The 24,019-nt window shown below is 39.7% G+C and overlaps 2 protein-coding genes across 3 annotated transcripts in view; one reads left to right on the top strand and one right to left on the bottom strand.

The window, feature by feature from the left end:
- Positions 1 to 5,203: 5,203 nt before the first annotated feature.
- ark2ca (arkadia (RNF111) C-terminal like ring finger ubiquitin ligase 2Ca) lies at positions 5,204 to 15,053 on the top strand. 2 transcript variants are annotated; one of them, XM_062434998.1, is made up of 8 exons: positions 5,204 to 5,324; positions 11,487 to 11,787; positions 11,876 to 12,001; positions 12,146 to 12,275; positions 12,996 to 13,100; positions 13,552 to 13,647; positions 14,387 to 14,487; positions 14,847 to 15,053. In XM_062434998.1, the coding sequence occupies exons 1-8, from the start codon at positions 5,264 to 5,266 to the stop codon at positions 14,962 to 14,964; spliced, it is 1,038 nt and encodes a 345-aa protein (XP_062290982.1). In that variant the 5' UTR covers positions 5,204 to 5,263; the 3' UTR covers positions 14,965 to 15,053. The 2 variants fall into 2 exon arrangements, with proteins under 2 accessions (XP_062290982.1, XP_062290981.1); XM_062434997.1 differs by having other exon boundaries at positions 5,229 to 5,324; positions 11,846 to 12,001.
- Positions 15,054 to 20,558: 5,505 nt separating this feature from the next.
- LOC133995729 (lipoxygenase homology domain-containing protein 1) overlaps positions 20,559 to 24,019 on the bottom strand; it is a 29,640-nt gene continuing 26,179 nt past the window's right edge. Inside the window, exons 39-43 of the mRNA XM_062435201.1 lie at positions 22,367 to 22,552; positions 21,897 to 22,067; positions 21,618 to 21,747; positions 21,166 to 21,321; positions 20,559 to 21,039 (exon numbers count right to left, since the gene is read on the bottom strand). Of these exons, the coding sequence (XP_062291185.1) occupies positions 20,559 to 21,039; positions 21,166 to 21,321; positions 21,618 to 21,747; positions 21,897 to 22,067; positions 22,367 to 22,552 (1,124 nt within the window). The remainder of the gene's footprint in view (positions 21,040 to 21,165; positions 21,322 to 21,617; positions 21,748 to 21,896; positions 22,068 to 22,366; positions 22,553 to 24,019) is intronic.

Genomic DNA, 24,019 nt, shown 5'->3' with positions numbered 1-24,019 from the left:
AACAATACAACCTCACCCTCACCCACAAAAGTAGCATGCCGGGTCAGAGGTCACACCGTGGCAGCTGCCGCTAGGGGGACATATGGAGTTCACATGAAGAGGACAATGAGGGAGTGGAGCAATGCAGTCGGCGGGGCCCTTTTCCCAAAAGCAAAAGCCCTCTAGCCATCTCTTTTCACCCTCGGGGCAGAACATCAGCTGTATGCTAATTTTTTTTACAGGGCAGCGGCTGCCTCACAGAGCAGCGAATGTGCTCACTCCTCCTCCTTATTGATATCTTTTTAGCCTGGATGATACAGATGGAGAAGGTTTGCTGATCCAGGTTATATCCAGACAGCTTCAACCACCACCACCAACTAAAATAACACATTTAACTACTTTAAATTACCAATAAACACAACATAAACGTTTACCTTCAGCCTCCTGTTTAAGATTAATCAAATTTAATGAGCTATTTTCCAGCCATCTTCCAGTAGTTCTTAATTTTTTCAGTTTGATAAGACAAGTTAGGACTCTAATAAACTATTGTAAATTATTTAGATCTGAAGTGATTACTCATGGGACAAAAAAAGTATCAAAAACTATTTTAATACTTCCTGTTTCAGCCATTTTTTAAGCAAAAATAGTTTTAAAAGACCAAATATTCTCTGGTTTAACTTCTGAAATGAGAGGATTTGCTGCTTTTCTTTGTCATAAATCACTGAATATCTTTAGGATTTGTACTTTTGATCGATGACAAGACATCTGAACACATCATTGTGGGTTTGGGAAGTTGCTTAGGGCATTGATTAATAGCAAAAATAATTTGCAAATTAATCTTGAAAATAATCATATATATAATTTAATTGTTCACTGACACATTGCATTGACATAGAAGGGGATTCATAATCATGAGTTAAAAAAAATGAACACAATGGCTGCTGTTCTTATACTGATATGTACTCTAAATGTTATGTAATATAAAGTGATAGTTTGACAGTATTAAAAGTCAAATACCTGATGTGACTAAAAGAAACTGACAGCAGTAGTTTGACCTGTACCGATAGTGAACCATTGTGAAAGGCTCTTTGTGTTGCACTGCAGGCTTAAAGCACAACATGGTGGGAACTGGAAGACAAGGACATATGGGACTAAGAGTTTTTGTGACCCCCTGAGCCTCCCCAGGCCCATCTGTTCCTTCACCCTTCAGGCTTAACACTGAAGGCGAGGACTTTTTCAGTACACAGTTTTCCTGCATATCTGCTATAAAGGGAAATGGTGCAACATATGTTTGCATGAAAGGATTGGTTTTTTTTTCAGAATAATTATTATGAGAATTAAATATTACTTAATGATCTGTAACAAATTATTAAGCAGCATTTCTTAATGTCTGTGTCTACAGGGGTCTTCTCACTGAGGGGATAAATGATCTGCTGCATCCCAAAGTGAAGAAGAATAACTATCAACTATAATTTAATATAATTTATGTGAACTCAAATCAAATGGAAAATAGTCAAGACTCCTCTGGTGTTTCCTTGACTTCAAAAAATCTTACAAGCAGGCTATGTAGTCTTTTCTCATGTGTTGTGACTGATTATATGTCTAGTGTCTAAGCTTAGGGAGAGAAAATCAAACTGGAGAGATTTTTTCTTTCAAGCCTGATGAACGAATGTCTACTTGCGATGTCTCTGTCAAATTTGGCTGTGAAAAGCAGCCTAAATTGGACTGGGGTCTTTGAACCGAAAACACTGGCATTTGTTAAATAGTGGTGGAGGAAGTGCTCACATCCTTAAGTAAAAGTAGAAATACCATTATGTAAAAGTCCTCAATCCAGAATTCAACTTGACTTGTACTGCTTTTATTGGCTCTACTAGTAAAGTAAAGTATTCACTAAACTTCTAACTTCTTAATATTTATATGTTAAATGAAGCTTATTTGAACTCTTTTATAAACTGTTGAGTAGTTCAAAAACCTGGCATACCTTTGGTCCAAGTGTTTTCATTTATTTTATCTGATTAAAACTTTTCTCAGGGCTTTGACGGTGCACAGACTTGACTTGATTGGACTTTGATGTGGAGCAAGTTTGAAGTTCATAATTTGTATTAATAGCCAGAGTTTGGTGACCTTGTGTACAGCTTTGCACGACTCCATCCAGAGCAGGTGCAATCAGCCACAATATTTGAAAACACCAGTGTGGGTATGCAGGGCCTTTTTCTACAGTATGACAATGCACTATATATTTTTGGGTATAAAATCAATTTATAAATGTAGTCAATCAGTCATTTACTCTCTGTGTGCAGCGTTGTAACACAGTAAAAACCATATAGATAAGCATGTCTGGGTCTGGCTCCATGTTGAAACTATATGAGTCAATTCACAGCCTTAGATCCTCAGGTGGGGGCCTTCTGGCTGTTCCAAAGTCAAGGCTTAAATCTAAAGGTGACCATGCTTTTGCCATCAGGGCCCTTCGGCTTTGAAGCGACCTGCCTGAGGAGATAAGGCTCACATAATCAGTGACTCACTTCATAAAATCCATTTTTATAGACTTACTTTTATGTGATAACATCTTTTTATGTTTCATCATGTCTCGTTCCTCTCCCTACTATGTTTTTGCACCTTTTGTCTTCTTGTCTTAACTTTATCTCAATTTTGTCTTGCTTTTGTATTGTCCTAGCCTTACTGCTTGGCTTTCTAATATCCTGCTTTTGTTTTGTCTGTCAAAGGACTTTGTAAACTCTGTTTTTAAACGTGCGATAAAATATGGCTTATGTGAAATATATAGAGAATATCTCAGGACTCCTCAGGTGTTTTCTTGACCTTAAAAAACAAGTATGTTACAAGAGGCTGTGTAGTCTTTGCTCATGTGATGTGACTGATTAAATGTCAAGTGTCAAGCTTAGGAAAAGAAAATTCATCTGGAGAGGATGTTTTTTTTTAAATCTGATAAATAACTACTTGTAATGCATCCGTCAAATTTGTGAAATGTAGTCTAATTGGGACTGGGGTCCATGAATCATATTTGTTATATATCAACAATTGAAGTACTCAGATCCTTTACTTAAGTATAAGTAGAAATACCACCATGAAAAAATACTTATCCTAGTGCTTTGGTCTTCTCCCTACTCTGCTATTGCGTCTTTTGTCTTCTTGTTTTAAAGAACCAGTGTGTAGGATATAGTGACTTCTAGTGGTGAGGTTACAGATTGCAACCGACTGAATACCCTTCCCCCTCCCCCTCCCCCTCCAAGCATGTAAAACCTACCATGGATGTATAAAGAGAAATGGATACAGTGTCAGAGGTGGGGCCCTGTTCAATCCTATGAAAGTTGCTCAGTGGTGCATGAAGCCAAAAAAAGCCACTTCCTGAAAACCTACTCTGTACACTGTATGGGTCCAGTGCGTCCATGGAGCATATTCACTTCAGACTTCCACAGAGAATAACTTGAATAGGGATGAAACAATTCAATCATGAAGCTCTTCTAAAATTTCAAAATATGATCAGACTGAATAGATCAAATTCTAATATTGAAACAAGTCATTTTGAAGGATTTGTGATGCTTTAAATAATGTATCCGCTGATTTACAGAAGTCTCTTTCACAATGTAAGTCTATGGGAAAAGGTATTTTCGGGCTCAATAGCATCACACTTGGCCACTATGTTAAACTAGCTTCAAAGCCCAGCGCCTTTTCTGGGGGTTGGAACTCTATTGTGGCTGTGAAAAATGTGAAAGGCCCTCTCTAGAGGCAATGTTTGGTTTGTCCTTTCTGGGCTACTGTAGAAACATGGAGGTGCAACATGGCAAGCTCTGTGGAAGAGGACCCACAATGTAGATATAAAGGGCTCATTCTAAGGTAACGAAAACACTGATTCTTATTTTCAGGTATTTCTTATTATATGCTAATTAAAACATACGTATGGATATTAGTTTGTTCTGCTAGATACTGCTACAAACTGCGCCTTTAACTTTATCTTAATTTTGTCTTGCTTTGTTTTGTTTTGACCTTACTGTTTGTCCTTGAGTATCCTGCTTTTGCTTTGCATTTAAAAGCACTCTGTAAATTGTGTTAGGATAAAATAAAATACTATATACAGTAAACTGAATCTTTGTGTAAATAAATCACCAATATATAAATGTGCAATGTGCAGAAAATCTGAGATATATACATGTTCAATGTTCCTGGGATTTACATAGTAAGGTACTTAAAAACATGTGCAACATCAGTCTTTTTTAACTGTGAGTGAGTGGTGTACAGTTTGAGTTCTAGTCAGTGGAGTGGGAGGTACTGGGAGCTGTAGTGTTGTGCAGTGTGATGGCTGATGATATGAAAGAGCCTGATCTACATATGTGTAAATAATATTTTGCCAGCAGAATCATGTTGTTTATAGGATATTCAACCTTTTTATCCTGTAAAAATTTACCATAGCAGTGTTACTATAAACAGTGTTGGGGAGTAACTAGTTAAATGTGACATCGTTACATAATTTAATTGCAAATTAATCTAACTGTAATCTGTTATAGTTACTGAGAAAAAATGTGTAATTAAATAACAGTTACTTATAAAAATGTTGATGATTACAAAGGGGGTTACATCTGAAGTCAGACCTTTAAGATTTTGTTCAGCAGGAGGGGTTTTTCCCCAATTTTTTATATTTAACATTACTGAATACATATATTGCTGTTTTTAATTCTTTGAACTAATGAATACATTTCCAAATGAGACATGAATCTTGCTTTATAATAAATGATCTCCCTTATAAATCATGTCAGTATCCATGGAAAAACACCTGAACTTAGAGTTTGGTGGGCTTAATGGGTACACTTACCCTAACAGCTGAAAACATTGGTTAGAAAATTAGAAAAGTAGGATTAGGGTAAGGGTAAGTTACATTACTTTGATGAAGTAATTGAAATAGTTACATTACTTATTACATTTTAAAACAAGGTGACTAGTAATCTGTAACCTAATACATTTCCAAAGTAACCAAACCAACCCTGACTATATAAGTGGGGCTGTTAAGCACCTTATCTGGGGCTGGTGGGTTGAGACAAGGAGGGGGCGGGCTGTCCTAAACACAGACTCCCCGCCCTGGCGCTGATGTGATTGGGGGAGCCGGGTGCCAAAGCCGGAGGGTTCATGTCGGAGGGGTGCAGTGATTGGCTGCTGGGTGTGTGTGTGTGCAGGCAGCTCAGCCTGTGTGTTTGAATGTGCAGAGGACTGGAGGGGATCATTTCCATGGACCATCTGTCTCTCTGGCTGCACACACAACAAAGAAGGACCCAGGATGGTGTTAGTACATGTTGGATATCTGGTTCTCCCCGTCTTCGGCTCAGTTAGAAATAGAGGTATGACTAGCTTTACTTATTTTTTATTTTATTTTATTCTTTAACCCTAACAATTTTTCTCGGCGTCTCGTCTTCTTTTTTTTCTCCTTTAAAAAAAAAAAGTGCATAAAATGATGTAAACAGAGCTGACACCTGCTAGCAAAAGAAAGAAAAACAATTAAGCCAGCATAATAACAGCGAGTCTATCTTGGATAATGCCTTAGCTTGTCCTGCTAACATAGCTGTAGCGTTGCGTCAATTTAGCCGAAATAAAACCCTGTTTTTAACACTTACTTATACATGTATTTTTTCAGTATTAACACTAGGATGTTTCAGGGCCTGTTAATTACTACCAAGATGACTGCAGCTGTCATGAGGCTGCACAGCTTTGATCCTCGGTTGCTGCAAAATGTGGACAGTCACCGCTTCTTTCTCTTGACTATCAGCCTAAACATTCACAGATTTAGCTCATAATATATCCAGAGCTCGTCGTGTATTTTTGGCTATTAAACCGAGGCGAAGCTGACAAACATGACAACCGCTTGTTTGCCTCCTTTGTGTGCATCTGGCATCCAAATGTGTTGAAATCAGGCGCTCATTTTGTTCATTTTTTTGTGTGTGCCATGATTTAATGAGATAGTTTAATATATCTCCCCCTTTAAAAAAGGAAAGAAAATAAGACAAGAGTGTAATAGCTGCTACCTTCAGATTAAAGGATATGGCTGGCTATTGTAATCGGGCTTTAAAACGATATGCCCCCTAAACCTTTTAAAAAATATATCAATCAGATGGGGGAAGCAATCAAACAAAACCTGCATTTTTATTATAGTGGAAAATCTGACTAGCATGAAAGACGAATAATAATAACAACAACAATAATAATGAATAATCACACTCGTTCAATTGGGCAATAACAACAATAACATCACCCCTCCATTGCAGCAGGCTTTCTGTGTTGATTATGTAATAATAATAGTAAGATATTAATTAAATTAAAAAAAAGAAAAAGATGACGTGCATTGTTAAAGTACATGCAGTAGCACCAATGATTTCATTGTGCTTTTATTTGTGTTCTTTTTTCCTGTTCCATAGTATCGAGGCTGGCTCCACATTCCGCATTTCTCAGACCTTTGTCCCCCTCCATTGTGTAGCTAACGATCATCTGCTGCTGTCTGCCGTAGCCTCTGCCTGTTCTCTGCATCTAGCTGTATTGTGAACCCCTTCTTCCTCATTTCCTCTTTCCATCTGAAGACGACATTGGCATTAAAAAAAAACGAGTTCTCCCACTCATACCGTATCCTTCTGTGTAACAGACTAAAGAATAACACCTTTCTGTAGAAAACAGTTTGTCTTTATTTAAACTGTCATGTTGCTCTTTAGTGAAATAACCCATTGTAGCATTTAGACTTTACTACAGACTTGTCATTGTGATTCTCCCATTCAGTGTGGATAGACTACATTCTGCTGTAAATTTCTGTAAAGTGGATACATTTTGATCCCCCCTCACACACACACACACCCCCGTCACTACCCCCCCCCCCCCCCCCCTCCCCACACGATTCGATTACAGCCAGACTTGATCGAACTCTTTGATTATTGTCTCCATCCCCTATTTGCAAAGGTGCATTGTACCAGCTTTTATCTATAAAGCAAACTGTATGATCACCTTCTCTAAATATCCTAACATTCACCAATTGGCCAATACCAGCAAGTAGTAAAATCACAGTAATTTGTGTGTGATGTTATGCTCACCTCTTGATGGTCCACTGCACCTGTTATAGTGGCGTATACATATATACACAGCTGGTCATAATCCTATCCATGCCTTTTCTTCCTGCTAGTTGAATTGATTAATTCGGTCACTGTAAATTTGGCGAGACTCAGGTATTAACTCATCTTGCCATTTTGCAAAAAAGAAGAAAAAAAATTCCCCCTTAATTTATCCACTGTCATGCACAGCCCCCCTCTCTCTCAAGTCTCTCCTCCAGAATGCTATCCATTTTACAGGGATGTGTATATCCTGCACTGCTGTAGAAACTCCTTTTTAGAATCAAAATGTCTTTTTTATTCTTTGGTTGTGGTTTTTTCTACCTTATGTTCTTGTATTAGATCCTAATGCATGGTCATTTTTATACTTTTTGTTTTTCCACATTGAACAGCAGATTCCAATGTAATCTTTGTGTAGAGATGTCCCTGCTGTACTGAAATGTGCTGTAAGCATACACATCTACTCATTGGATGCTGCTTCTGTTCTGTTAACCCTACAGAGAGCATGGTCGGGCCTTGCCTTTTGGTCTTTTCTTGCATGGTATTATTATGATTATATAGGAGATATTACTCTTATTATTACTACTATCACACAGTGCCACACATACTAATATTTTCCAATAAAGACTGTAGTTTTCTTCCTAACCTTCAGTGTGCTTTTTGCTGATTTCCATGTGTTTCCCCCCTTCCTCCCTCCACAATGTGCTGTCACTGAGACGGTCCCCCTCACTCTATATGTGCTCTCATTTCTCAGCTGTCTTTGACAGAGTTTTTTCAAGTTGCTTACATTGGAGTAGGGGCAACCAAATTTTCTATCCATTCAAAAAAAAAGAAGCATGTTTATACTGAAACACACCGGCATTGATTTTTAATGTTACATGCTGTCATTCCCTCCTAATCCATACACAGTTGTTTATAGAACAAAACATAGCCTCCCTTACATCCACTCATTGGTGTTCATTGGTGTTGACTTAACATTGGAACAATTTTGGGTGATACGGATAAAATTCTCTATCATGGTACCTATAAATTTGTATTGCATCTATATTCACTTACTGAACACTTTTATATAGAACATCTGTGCAATCTCATCCAATCCAAAACAACAGCTCTGCCATAAAATGTTCTTTTACAAAGCTGACATTGTCAGAAAGGGGATACTTTATGTTTATTACAGAGGTTATAATGGGTATATTGAAAAGTGTCTGTTCCCCTTGGAATAGACAACATTTTAGGAATATAATCAATTTTCTGTAAAAACCCTGTTAGAAACTATATGGATTAAAACAACCACACAATCAATTTGCTGATCTAGCAAATTGAATACCTGACAAATCAAAGCACTTTCATGCAAAAATCAAAGGTAATATGCCACGGTATCAATGGTATGACAAATGAATCGTCTCATGGTACATACATTATCATTATCCTCCAACTCTACTTTAAGGTATTGACCAATATTGACGAGTGTCTAAAGCCCCAAAGACCTTTTGAAATCCCTCTTCATTACAAACATTAAATACTGGGCTTAACTCCACTCTTGGCTGCGCTTCTCTCTCGTATGGTCTTAACTGTTCAAATGTGTAGCATAAAGAAAAACATTGATTTTCAATCACCAATGACGACTATTTCATCCGTAAAGTGTTATCTGTGTCTAATGATTTTACTCTTCCATCTGGTCTTTTTTCTGTTGATAAGCAGAACAGATTTCAACACTTTTATACAAATAAAGAAAAGCAGCACATTGCTGCTCAGTTTTATAATATAAGAATAGATTCCTATAGTCATCCTGTCACCTATTTTGTAGGTTGTGAGAGCAGCATAATTAAATCTTATTTGGCTCACATTACTTTACAAGTGCAGATATCATTATGTATTGCAGGGAGTTAAACATTAAATTAAAGGTGTAGAATTGACTATTTTTGTAAGTGATTAAGTAATATTCTACTTTATGTTGTCTACAAAGTCCACACAATTACTGTATGTTTATAAAAGTTTTCCCTTTAAATGTGTTTACAGGTTTTTTAAATGTACCATTTGGGTTGAAGGTTTGCTCTCACTTAATGCACAAAAAGTGTAATTACAAATATTTAGCCCCACATTTCAAATAGAAACTCAACTGTTTGAAGGGTTTTAAAGTATGTGAGACTCCAACTGTTGTCCCACTCCTGTCACTTGAGCCTTACATCTGTCCGTCTAAAATAGAGTTACTTAAGTGCAGACCCAAGGTGTGACTGAGACTCAGCAACTTTCTCCACACTTTTAAATAACACAACAGCTGTAATGCACATGTCCACAGTTGCTGCACTGCTAAAGCAAACATTAATGACACAGTTTTTTGGTTTCCACTTAGCACTATCCTTATTTGACCGATGTACAGCATCAAGGTCAGTGAGAGAAGTGCCGCCATCTAGAGCCATTTGTTTGCAGATTTTCAGTCCAGCTGTGCGACATACAGTAGAGGCTGATTTCATTCATTAGTCCCCCCCCCCCCCCCCCCCCCCCCCCGCCTCCCACCCACCAACTCTGCTTGTGAGTGCGCTGATGACAGTGATGTGCAGTGATATCAGCTGGCGCGGTGATGGGCTGCAAAGAAAAACCTGCATACACACAGCTCAGAGTGTCACATGATGAAGGAGAGCTGGACGAGGCAGGAGACAGGATTATGGTTAGAGAGGAGGAGGTGTGATTGTAAAGCTGCAGTGATGGGAGCAGTGGGAGGGGGGTTGGGTTGGGGGTGGAGGGAGCGGGGAGGACAGTTTCGATGTCAGACTGCTGCAGTCGCGGGTGGGCGGTGCTTCCCGGCTGTCACTCACACTGTGACACCATGCCGCAGCCACACTGTGGGGGAGGGGCTGCCTGTGCAGCAGCTCAGGGGTGAGGAGAGGTGGATGGGTCTGTATGTGCGAGTGAGTGAGTATGTGTGTGGATGGATGGGTGGGGGTCTGCTCTGCACCAATCAGACATTTTATGGCAGTAAGTCAAAGCCGAAGCAGAGACAAAACAATATCAACATCAGGGCTGTTACTGCTGGCAGCACTGCAGTATGTCAAATATTAATGTCAGCAGTTCATGCTGTGGAAGAGCCCAGAGACACATTATTTGATATTTACTCTGAGCCTCATGCTGAGTCCAGTCTTACCAGGTCACAGGCTTCATACAAAAGTGATATACAGGCTTTTACAAATCCAAACCACAAATCTGCCATTTCTGCTCTATTTCCTCGGCCAAATGTTGTTTTGAGTTTGCTCATGGCTCTCAAGGTTCACTGGCTTCCCATGTCCCAAGGCTATATGCAACAAAGCACAGCAACAACCAAGCAAATGAGTCATATTAGCAATAATTAAATGCACAAAAAGATGTAAATGTTCGCATATTAAAGGGATGTTTTTGCAAACCCCTCCCAGATTAATGTTACTGACTTGACAATTTGTAAATTAGGAACCTTTTACTGATAATTACATTTAGCAGCAAAATGCTAAATATATCACAAACCATTAACTAATAGCCAGATCCTGTTCATGTTAGATACAGACAATCATTTCTTCCAACCTGCATAATTTAAAAGGACTGCATTTATTCCTGGATCATCAAAAACACAATACTACAATAATAACAATATTCACATCTCATCCTCCAGACCCTGTTGTCTGCCTACTGGTTCACAAAGCTAGAAAGCTGTAATGGGAAGTTGAAGTAGCAACTCTTTGTCCCTGTCTAACTCTCCTTCTAGCCCTCCTGTCTAAACTCAGAGTAATTTGTACTGATTGTTTTGTGCAACTCGATACCGAAGTAGTTCAGTGGAGCTACCACACAATCTCATGTCTCGTCCACCTCTGATAGAAAGGGTGGGGGAAGGTAGAGATAGAGGTGGATAATCCTCTGGTTCCTGTGGTGTCTGACTATTATCAGACCAGCAATAGAACTCAATGATAATTCTACAGTTGAGTTTTTATTCCTTCAAACTGCAGACATGGTATAGAGAGGCCAAATTCGATCCATTCGCTAGCGATGGACCACAGATCCTCCTGGAAACACCCCAGGCTCTTCCACCCTTCCTGCTGGCCGCACTATGGCAAGTGTGGAGAGGCGGGCCATTGGGCGCAATCTGTCTGTGGATTTAGGTGGTGCTCCACAGGGGTCTCAATGTCTATGTCCTCCATCTGCTGTTCTGTCTGTCTCCTCTCTTCCTGTGTCTCCTATTTTTATGTTCTGTCAGTGTGATTGGCAGTTGAATGTATTTGTTTTATTTGTTGTAGGCCTATTCGTGTGTGTGTGTGTATTCATGTCTTTTTTGTAAATATGTCTTTCAGTATGTGCTCTTCACTGGTTTGTCTCTCTGTGTGGTGTGCTTGAGTGAAAGTAATCGTAGGCTTATCTGGATCGTTTCTGATCGCTTACATTTATTTCTCCCAGGAGCACACTTCACCAGGCATCAACACAGCCATGCTACCTCCTGCCGACACTTTCACCTGGGTGCTCCCCAGGCGCCCATCTCAGCTGAGTTCCCTCTAGGACATGCCAGCCAGCCCCCTCAGACTGGCCTGGCCACCCACCTGCCTTCGGCACACCATCCGCCCCTCACTGCCCTGCCTGCAGCCCCTCAGTTCCAGGATGTGCCAGGGCCTCCATTCCTACCTCAGGCCTTACACCAGCAATACCTCATCCAGCAGCAGCTTCTTGAAGCGCAGCACCGCAGGATTCTCCCGCACTCCAGGTAGAAATACAACTACATGCGTATTGATAAACACAGAAAAGCAAGCCAAACATTTTTACTGCATATTTATATCTTCCCTGTTACACAGAAGAACCCAGGAGCGCATCCCCCTGAACCCTCACCGGCTGCGCTCAGGCTATGAGTACTCCCCTCCCCTTCATGTTCCCCAGCCAATGTCACAGCAGCAACGGTACCTGGCCGAAGGCACCGACTGGTGAGTCGTTGTCGGAGATTAACGAGAATCCTGTGGAGACGAGAAATGACCCTGTGCTTTCATCTCTACTCCCATCTGTCTGTCTGTCACATTGCATAGCATGGATGACGACGCTGATTTAGTTGCCTGTCTGTCTTCCTGCAGGGATCTCAGCGTAGATGCTGGCCTCCCTCACCACCAGTACCAGCTCCAGCAGCTTCCGCAGCACTATCAGCATTACCTGGCCTCCCCTCGAATGCACCACTTCCCCAGGAACAATTCGTCTGCGCAAGTGGTAGGTTTGTAGCAGACTGTTTGGGAGCATGTTGGAAATAAGTGTAAAATAAGTAAAGGACACTATTATTCTCCAAAAAATGTTTATTGATACATATCGCTCACTGTGGTCCAAGACTGCGGAGTAAATACAGTAATCCAAACTCCAAATGCATATAAGAGAACATTTAATATTCCCCGTGTTTACGACTGTTTGTGGGACAAAACAAACAAATTGAAGACATTGAAACAATGAGAAATTGTTGTTTGCATTTTTAAAAACATTTTATAGATTTAAATATGAATCAATTAGAGACAATACTCAGCAGATTCGTCAACAATGTAAATAATCACTAGTTGCAGTTTTAAAAGGGACACACTTGAACAGTTTTGGGAGCATGTCACTTTTTCCAGAATACTTTTGCAAATAGAAAAACATTTGGTGTTATTGTCACCCTACGGTCTTCTCAAAAATGTGTTTTTGTTTCTAACAATGCATCAGGGGAGCTTCTGCTCTGCTTATGGCCTCACAGACTTAGGTGCCAATTTACAGATTGTGTACACATGGCGAAATACCTTCTGGGTTTTTGGCTATTAATTCTTAAAGGACCATCTTTTTCAAAATCTGAAGCACTTGGTGCATGTCATTTCTTTTGTTGCAAAGCACTTTGAGCTCCACTTTTTTGTATGAAAGTTGCTAAACACACATAGTTGCTGTAATATGATGACAACGTCTCTCCAGGTTGTGCATGAAATCAGAAACTACCCATACCCCCAGCTACACCTGTTGGCACTGCAAAGTCTGAATCCGTCAAGGCACGCCACCGCTGTGCGGGAAAGTTATGAGGTAAATTTGACCTTACCTCATATTACATTTAATATAATTTAAACTCTTTATCACTGCACCCGCCAAACCCAGGACCCTTTTGTTGCTAGGAAACAGCGCTTAGCTTTGTACCACCGTGCCAGCCCATCTGCATCTGTGATTAGTGTAGTAGTCAACTTGAGCTTGAACTGTTTTTTTTTTTTTTTTTTTTTTTAAATCTCTGCCTGTAGTTCCATTTAGTGGCTGTTCTGGAGCTTTCAATCATATTCCATGTTCTCCTTTAGCAGATGGAGTTTTACATTTCCAGTTTTTGAGCACTTTTGTGTCTTAGCTGGTTTAAAATCTGAGGTTCATTCTTGAAAGTATGAACAGCAGTTGACAAAACAATCTCACCTTTGAGGCCTTTACTGTTCTATTATCTATTTTATTCTACTCTATGCTTTTCTCAACTGTTTGTCCACTTTGTCACCAGGAGTTGTTGCAGCTGGAGGACCGGCTGGGAAGTGTCAGCAGAGGCGCCGTTCAGACCACCATAGAGAGATTCACCTTCCCTCACAAATACAAAAAGGTAAGGCAGAAAACAGTTATTAGTGGATGTTAAAGGATAGGTTCACACTTTCTTAAAACAACATTCAGGTGCCCTTATTTATCATATTGAAACAGGTTTTGCTCGCTGTAATCATTCCTCCTGTTCATACTGACCATTAAAACATCACCTCAAAATGGGCTTACGATTTAATTAATGGGAGACAAAATAAACATTCTTTGTTTTGAGCAAAAGTATATTTTAAAGTTTTTCTGAAGATAATATGAAGTTTCAGCTGTCTGAGTTAGTCAAAGCCACAGTTGGTCTTTTTATTTAAAAAATCATTCCCCCTTTGTGTCTTGAGGGACAGTGTTTTCCTGTTCAGCTGTAGTGGAATAGTAAAAAAAAAAAAAAAAAAAAAAAAAACAGGGAATTTGGCACTAAAAGGACTGTAACTTTGACTCCATTTGACTCATTTGAATGGCTGACGCCTCGTATTAGTTTCAATCAACTTTTAGCTAAATTTTTGCACAGAAGGAGGGCTGTGGATTATTTTCCCCCATCACTTAATGCGCATTATAAAGGGATCTTCTAATCGTCAAACAGGAGGAATGACTACTGCAAGAAAAACATGTCATAGTTCATTATGGCACCTGAATATTCAGGGCAGACTTGAAAAATAGTGAACCTATCCTTTAATAACACATCTGCTGATTCACTTTGGGCTCTTATGGCTTTTTGACCTCACCCTTTGTCTCTCTGTAATCTGACCCACTAACAGAGAAAGCCCCTGCATTTGAAGATTGGGGAAGAGGAGGAAACAGATGTGGATGAGAAATGCACCATCTGTTTATCCATGCTGGAGGACGGAGAGGACGTCAGGTCAGGATTACTCTTTTTACACTGTAACTGTAAATCTAACATTTTCACCAAACTTTGCTATACTTTAAGGGAGATTTCAAAAGTTGAGGTGCTGTTAGAAGCACATGCACATATGCTTAAAACCAAGTTGGGGGTGGGGGACAAAGAGGGAGGAGGATAGGTTTACAGCACATGGAGTCTCAGCTGTCTGAGAGGCGTGTAGGATTGATGACTCAACAGAAGTCGCCTCTGCATGCCTGAATGAACAAAATTATCTCCCTATTGGTTTCAGAAGTTCTTTGCAGGCACATAAACTATATGCACGCCTCCCCATGTGACTCAGCATTGACCCCATGTCTCTCTGTCTCTCTGTCCTCCAGGAGATTACCCTGCATGCATCTCTTCCACCAGGGCTGCGTGGACCAATGGCTGGCCACCAGCAGGAAGTGTCCAATCTGTCGAGTTGACATCGAAACACAGCTGAACCCTGACAGCTGATGAGATTCCACCCTCTCCCCCTTCTTGTCAATCACCCTTGTGTGGTTCCTGCTTTCTTCCACCCCGGCTTGCCGGCCCTCTTTCCCCCACTGTTGGGTGCTTTTGCCAAAATGTCTCCAGACTTCATGTGACATCATCACCCTTCTGACTCAAGCTTTACTGAGCCAAGCCAGGATAACTAACTGCACGAGAGTCCCCAAAGGACTCTCTTTATATAGAAGCACATCCCTCTGGAAGCAAAAGACACGCAAACAGACATACACACACAGACACACACACATACTCATGTACACAGGGTTTACTAGTAGCTTGCTGATCATAAGTGGGGTCTTGTTACTGTTGTGGTGTTGTACTGTAGGTAGCCCTGGGCTGTGTAGCATGTCCTTAAAGCCATGACTTAATGTCCCGAGAGTGGAAAACACAACCCCACACTGAGCTGGCTACTTTCTCACTTTTCTCTCTCTTTCTACATATATATATATATATATATATATATATATATATATATATATATATATATATATATATATATATATATATATATATATGAATATATATATATTTCTCTCTTTTCAAATTCCTTCAATCAAAATGAATATTCTGCCACACAAGAAAGCTTAACAAAAACTAAATGCTCTGATGCCATGTTTACCTAAAGATCATTTGTGGTCGTAGTAGAGTAGCAGTAACCAACAAGTGATATCTGGTGCACTGTTGCCTTCTTCTTCGAGGGCAAGTAAGCGCCAGCTGAGTGTTTTAATTCTATCATGCAGCTTTGATATTTTGCAATACAGTTGTACATTTACCTTGGGTCGGTGTCCTGTGAGATGGTGTTATGTGAGTAGGTGTCTTTCACTGCCGTGGAAACCTGAACCCAGTGATGGAGTTGTCGTGTGTTCAAATGTAATATAGGTAGAAGGTGTTTTACCAAAATGCATTTCATCACAGTGTCGCTTGACCTGACGCGCAGGTTCACGTGTGTGTGCTCCACCCTGCTGTGTGGACTCGCAGAATGTGTCTAACAAATGCGTGGATGTTCAAAAAGTGCAAATGCGAGTGTGTTTCAAGGGTTCCAGGCAACACTTAAAGGATAATTGACTTTCTATATTTTCCTTATTGTTAAATAATCTCATGTGCAGAGCCAAACCAACAATGAAGTAATCTTCTTCCTTAAGTATTATATGTGTACCCAAAGCCTGATTTATCTTATTCCTTTAGCATCGTAGACATCTGTTGTTGTCCAAAATCTATTAAAACTACTTCAGTGAGCCACACTGCTGTGTCATGTTCCTTCACCACGAGGTGTATGGGCACATTAGTTTGTTTAGAAACAGCTTTAAAAACTAGTAACAGCAATCATGGTTTCAGACTTGTTTTCAGAGTAGTTCTGTGTAAGGCGGACACCGCTGAGCAAGCATGATTCTGTTTACAGAGCTTCGCAAGCTTGTGCTACTTATCACAACCTCTTGACTTTGTACTGAAGTTCTTTGAGAAATGTTAAGTATAGCACAAAGTCAAGAGCTAGTGATGTCCTGCAAACAGAACTGTGTTCCTGTGCATATGCAGGGGCGTCTGCCTTACACAGAACAACTCTCCACAGACTGAAAACGTGATCGCTGTTATTAGTCTGTACTAGCCATTTCTACAAAAAAACTAACGTCCCCAAAACTTTTTGTGGTGAAGAAATGTGTCATCCAGTGACTCACTGACATGTTTTTAATAATTAATTGTTTTGTTAATTTAACAATGGACATCAACGGCACCAAGGAATAAGATAATCAAGCTTTGAATGCACACAGAACCCTTGTAAGGAGATGGTTGGTTTGGCTCCAAATATGAGATTTGCTCACAATAAGAAAAATACAGAAAATCACCAGCCTTATCTTTTAACATGAACTTACTGTAGTTAGGTTACTAGCATGGCCACTGGAGAACTTATACACCACAAAGCCAAAAAAAAAGGAGAGGAAACTAACATGCACTGCAGTGTGAGGTGGGAGGAAGACTTAGCTGCCCTTGTACCTGTATCTTCATCTGGCGCAGGGCCAGTGGCAGAACAGTGTGTACTAAAAATGCATGTTTCATCTCCGACTTTGGCTGTTAGCTTTTGGTAGCGTTTCTTCAATTTAAAAAGGTACAGAGATGGCTGTGCTTGATTTAGTTAATCTGAGCTGTGACTATCTTCTCAACACTAACAAACAGACAAAAAAAAGAGCACGTGTCAGTGGCTGTTCCCCTGACTTGTAGCGTGTGTTCATCCTATTCCCTTCGGTGGCAACGATGGGATCCTCTTATTGATGTTTACCTTATTGCCTAAAGAACAAGCACATGTGACAATAGTTATAGCAACAAAAAGTTTTTCCTTGCATTTGCGTTGGTTTATATTTAGGTATAGATTCATGCAGTGTTTCAGCAGAGAGGTGCTTGCTAATGATCTTGTATATTTGTGTGACAGACCTCCCCTCGTGGTTGCTATGCTGGTTGCTATGCTGTATTGCTAGAACATGTAGAATGTGGTGCGACGGAGGCAGCCTCTCTCTCACAGTGCACACAGACATGAGACGACACAACAGCAGGAAAACATTCAGGCTGTTAAAACCAACAAGTCGACTCCCTCACTTGCTACTAGGTCTTGCCAGTTGTGTTTGTTTTGTTGTTTTTTTACCCTTTGTGTCAGCTTGTCATTTCAGTTTCCCAGGGCTGTGTGTTAATGGATGCCTTTAGGACCCTCACTGTCCTTTGCACTGTGATAGTAAAAGGATAGGACTTGACTCTTTCAGCCTTGTGGGCCAAGGATCAGTTAATCACGATTACTTCTCCCTGTCTTGTGCACTGCCAGTGTTGACACTGCCTCCTCCTGTAGTGGAGTCATCTGTGATGAAGTTTTCATAGTTTACACAGGGTGTTGTCAGTTGAGATGCCTTAAGTATTTAACAATCATAATTTATTACTAACTGTAGATATTGTGGGTATGTATTTAATTTTATATAGTTTTTTCGGGGGCGACTGAATCATAATTTATTTATTTAGAAATAACACAAAAATGCTATGAAAAAAACTATTACCTCATTTTTGCATTGTTTTAAATGGGAATGCTTTGCATGCAGTTGTACTTTTATGGAACACTAAAGTTAAAGAAAAAAAAAAGGAACCCTGCTGTTTGATCTCCACAAGCTGGCTGTGCGATGTTTACTGTCCAAGGCTGAGCTACTGAGCCCCCTCTCTCTCCTTCTCTCTCTCTCTTTCTTTCTCTTTCTATGTCTCTCTATCGCTCTCTTTCTCTCATGTGGTGCTGTGGATCTTGGTTACATTCCATTCAATGCAATTTCTCTGATCCCCCATGCTGTGATGTAGTGGACAAACTGCAATGACGTGAATTGGTTTTAGTTTGTGGTTTTCTTTCTTTTTTTTGTTTTGCACTCGCTGTTTAAATATGGGAACCCTCTCACTGGCAAAAAAAGGTAGTTATGATCATTTAATAATATCACTTAAGATCTCTGGCTTTTCTGTTTTTATGCTCTGCTTCTCACAATGCACTATGGGTCTTAATAATGATCATCTGTGAAGCATGTTCCTTCGCTTTGTATCTGTCTTTCTTTTCTCTTGGTGTTTCTCTTCAGTTCTTTTTCCAGACTAGTTTGTAGACTTAAGCATAACAAGTGCCTCGCTTTAGTGTTAGGAGATATTTCCATATGACTGAAAAGATTAATAACAATCAATCCATGAAGCCACCATGCCTTATTGGTTGCATAATTAATTAAAAGAATGAAGGAGCTCAGATAACATTTGACACAGGTGTCTACAAAAGCCATTATCTGCAAGAATACAAGTCAAATTGTCCAAAACAGCTGCTGGTTTGTAGTTCTTAAGCATTACATGTTGTGAAAATCGTTCTGACAACAAAGAGGCATGTCTCACTGTGGGCTTTTCAAATACTACATTCTCTTTTTTTTAGTTCACTTCTCTATTCAGTTCATCCTCTATCTCTCCATCCCTCTGCTCCCTCTTCTTTCCATTTTGTGTTTGATTGTACCGTCCACCCCTCCTCTCAGTATCTACCCTCTATTTCCTTTCACAGTCTAAGGAAGGCAAGGATTTTAAAGCACAACCTTTTCTAAAAATGCATGTTTTCTCAGGTTTCAATATAGTCTCAATGGTTTAATAGTATATGGTGAAAATATATACAAAGAATATAACAGAAAAAAAGTATTGATTTTGTTGCTGCTTGAATCTGAAAAAACAAAACTGAAGAGAAAATATCCCAAAAAGTGCCAGTGAAAGGGCTGCCGCCATCCTTGTATGAAAATCTGCTGTTTAGTTGTGACTGCGCAATGTTTTTCAATAGGATATTTTATCTGAAAATAGAACTATTTATCATTAATATTAAAGCAATAGCGCATTAATGGTGATGAGTGTGTTGATGAAGAAATGGATGAGCATATTATGGGTAAATGTTAGATTCACATGTGGTGGAATTTTGTACTTTATTTATTATTACTACTAATAATAATGATAATGATTTCAAAAGTTGCATTGCTAAACCCAAACTGTTCTGTTTTCTGTTTTTTAATTTTAATTTTATTTCATGGCTTGTATATTATCCTTTTGTATGTGCTCTTTTTGTAATAAATTGGATAAAATGGACACTTTGAGTCTTTTTGGTCTCAATTTTAAGATAATGAACAACATAACAACATGAATATAATAAAAACCTGGTAAGAGGTTGCTATTAGGTTAATTGCATACTGTATTTCACACCTTTGAAACATTTGGTACCTTATTATAAAGTTGTTAGACCTAACGTGTTAGCATAAAGTTTCCTTTTTTACACATCTAGCAGACACAGAGCAACATTAGCATTCATTTGTGGTTGTGTTTCTGGCCACCCAACAAATCTAAATCAAATATTCTCTCTCTTTTTAGCTCTGTTTTGGCATTCACCAACTCCTGAGGCAAATATCTGGCTCTTTAGATTCTAAATGCTCCAATATATACACCAGTTAGTGGCCCAGTTAATCTGTCTGCTATTTGGCTCTGAGCAGGTAGCGTACATTCAATGTATCACTAAAAACATCCGCCTGCTGCTCGACACTCGATAAGAGTGGTGACAGTGAACCAAAACAGTAATAGTGAGTTGCAAAACCAAATCAACAAGCTGAAAGATGCTCTCCTTTCAATTTACATCTAGTCATTTGATCCATTGTTCATATAAAAACACTGATTTGTGCAGCTTTAAAATAAGGTGAATCAAACAGGTTGGAAACTGTGACTCTGAGTATTACAAAAGAGTTTAATCTTTTATAAAACCTCCAATATGACAAAGTAACTGACAGTAAACCATCCCTGACATATGAAATGTAAAAAGAATGGCACATTCAGCTTCCTGACCAAAGTAGATATTGTCACAGTATTTCATTGCAGGCTATATTCTCAGATATTATTAAATATCTAAGTATAGTATAATTCTTAAAAAAGCTATGAATGTAAAAATCTGTCACAGTTCCTGAGATATAAAACTTGCCAGAGCAGAAACTTTTTGGTCATTACTTTAAAGCATGAGGGAAGAAATCTCTGCAATAGGAAATAATACTTTTTTAGTATTTTGGATAAATGACTCTGACGATCTGCCCATCAGCCAATTTAGTGTCCAGCCACTTCCTGCACAGGAAGATGGTTGTGACACCATTAGCTGTGTTGGTGACTTCCACACGATCCAGTAGCCAGCCAGGACTAAGACCCGTGTTGTCGTGCTCCACCCGAACTTTCTGCAGCTCTCCCATGTCCAGCATTTCCACCAGGAAACGATCCGTCTGCTCACGTTCAAAAAGGTTGCGGAACTTCTGCCGCAACTGTCGGCGGCCTGAATCTCCATTGGAGCCATAGATAGTGATGAAAACGTTGGCATCTGTACCTGCTCCCTTCTCGTCGCCGGTGATGACGATGATCTCGTACTTGACAGGCACCAGGCTTCTAGCTTTACTGGCGAAGCTCTCGATGGTCTTTGCGCACTCAAAGGTCAAGAATTCATCCCTTTTTGAAGAGAGAGGGATGAGGGCATTGCAGCTGAAGATGTACCTGAAGCATAGAAGGAAGAATATAGTCTGATACCAACAAATAGTATGCATATGGTTGGAAAAAAAAAAAGAATGACTTTTGTGTGGATGTAGATGTGTATTATATAGCATGTAACCAAAGTCTTACTTGTTTCCCAGCTCTCTTTCAGTGACGGCAACCTCCACTACATGCCAGTGAAACTCCCCCTTCACTTTCTTTCCGTCCTTGGGTGTGTGGCCCAGGCAGATACCTGCGATGTCACCCAGGTTCTTGGATGAAAACTCAAACCTGTCCACATTTCCCCTGAAAAAACAGGAATATATGCATGTTAAAATAAGTAGCTAGTGTCTTAAATTAGCCTATGTACTTTAAATTCATGTCATTTCCAAAGTATCCTGTGTCACAATTAATTTTCAACAGTATGGTGTAATAGCATGAGAGCGGATGGCAGCATTTGTTTGGACTCAAGTACTCTGCGCTGGTGGGATTATCATAATAAGTGTAAAGGAGGAATTAGAGGGAGTGAAAGCACATTTCTTTGAGCTTTTTCATGCAAACAAGTTGCAGCTCATCACGTTAATCTTGCAGTGAGTACCTACCGCAAGAACCTCCTCTTCTTAGAGGAGTTCTCCATTACAAATTCTTTTGATCGGCCCTTCCTCCCCTCAAGTACAATCCAGCCATTTTCTTTGGTCTCAGTGTCTCCAGTTGTGATACAAATTTCATACTCTTTAAGGGAGAAAATGAATGCAGTTAAGGTAAATTGTCCCTGTGTCACATCAATGCCACAAAGAATATACAGCATACACACTTTTTTATTGGATCATTTGTTTTCAATGAATTATACATAAATTGTGTTGGCAGGTGCTGGCCCTTACTTGTCTTCTCATTCAAGTCTAAGTAGTCATTGTTAGCGCAGGCCAGTTCTCTCATTATCTGTCCATCATCGTCATTTTTTGCAAGCCAGCGGTCACAGGGGAACCGAAATGTTTTGTCCATGATCTCATCCTTCACATCAATGTATTCTAAGTGCCATCCAGGAGCAGGACCTGGGTGTAATGGGATCAGGAAACAATAAAGACAGTAAGTAAAATTGATGTAAAAAATTATGAACTAAGAGTGATGTCTGAACCTTTAGGGGCCAATCAGTAAGAAGCTGTGTCATCCCGTCAGGTCTCCACAAAGCCAGACTAAAGATGTAGCTGGCAATTGTGGCCAGATTTATTTTTGGTCCTGTGACTGTAAATTTAGTTATTGCATGAAATTTAAGTGAGTACACTTTTTTAAAATGACAGTGCCAGTTTAATGACTTCACCACACAGAGTGACTGTTTATCCAAGCGACTGACCTGTGTTGTCGTGCCAAACTCGCACTTTGGAGAGCTCGCCCATGCTGAGGATGTCTGAGAAGTGAAATGTGTCGGTCTGCTTGCGCTCAAACTTGTTGGACTTGTTGCACTCTTTCAACGCCAGCGTCCCCGTGTCTCCGTTCTCTCCGAAAATGATGACCCACACATTGGCATCAGTGCCTGCCCCTGAGGAGACAAGAGAGAGTCACCCAGTTTTAATAAAATAAATAAGACAACCTCTTTAGTGCTGTCCAGTTTACATTTTTTTAAATATAAAGACATATTGGAGTAAACAAAGGTCAGTGTGACTGGAACTGTGAGCTTGGAAATATACAGTATTAATGTGTTTAGATTCAGGTTTATAGAGTTCCACCTTCACAATTTACATTTGTATGATAATCATCTAATGAATCACATAAACTGTTGTTTTAGTGAAATTTTCTAGTTGTATTTTTGAAGAGCATGAAACTCATGAAAATGGAACCTAAAAGTGTACACATTAACAAGTGCTTACACTTTGTTTTAGATATTTTTAAACTGAATACAAATAAACGACGACAGTGTTTAGATTAGAAATTGCTGTTACCTTTAAATGTTCATTTCATTTGCCTCTTCACACTACACATGCAGATCACCCTATAAACATCCCAAAGGAGTCCATTACTTTATGCACTGCATCGCCTATGTAATGGTGTCTGCATGTGTGTGCCTCTGTGTGTGTGTAAGTATCAGCCTAGCTCATTATTCCTGCCAGAGACTCTGTGGTGGTGCAGGGCTACATCTTAGCTTCCAGTAACTGCCAAGGGCGAGAGAGCAATCCTTTGAAGTCGGCTCAGACTTCTTGCTACGCTATCGTATTGATCAGCAGCACTACTGAGCTATAGAAAACACTGCATGAAGAAAAGAGGGAGCAAAGCCATGTGGGGGATTTCTGAAGAGGATTTCTTTCATTACTGTGTTGCAGTCAAACATGAATTATTCCACCTTCACTCTTACAGGAAAACACAAACCTCAGCATAAGGACAGGTCAAATTAGGATCTGTGTAATGTCAATCCAACACAGCCTTGAGCTTTTGATAATGATTGAAAGAATGAGATTACAGACATAAATAAGCAAAACTCATTTGACATTCAGAGAAGTTGACACTGACTTCAGAAGACCTCAATATCATGACACCATCCTCTTTGACGTCATTTTATCACCCGCAGGATACCCTCAGGTGCATCCCTGTGAAAGTGTGAGGTGATGGCAAAGTGGATTAAATCTCTCATCTGTCCTTTGGAGAGGTTCAGGATTCCCTAGAAGGAGCTGGAGGATGTTGCTGAGGAAGAGGATGTCTGCTCACTTTGAATGTCCCTGGGCTTGACCTTACACTGACCCGGAGATGAAAGGATGTATGGTGAATGCTGGTATGCTTACTAAGATGGCTTGAAATGAATTTGAAGCTTTCGGTTCCTTTGGCTCACAATTTGTGAGGCACCGAAAAGGTGAAAATCATCCAAATATAAAAGGTGATCCCCACAGATGAATTCTAGGTCCTCTGCTTTTCTGGTGTAAATGTTGGTGGTATTATCAGAGACCTTAATGAGAATATTGTTTTATAATTTAAGTATAGAAATACATAAAGCATAACTTAAACTATGCATTACATT

This window comes from Scomber scombrus, chromosome 15, assembly GCF_963691925.1.
Source record: "Scomber scombrus chromosome 15, fScoSco1.1, whole genome shotgun sequence".
Lineage (NCBI taxonomy): Eukaryota > Metazoa > Chordata > Actinopteri > Scombriformes > Scombridae > Scomber > Scomber scombrus.
The sequence above is the reverse complement of the archived record's forward strand: the minus strand, read 5'-3'. Positions and strand labels throughout refer to the sequence as shown.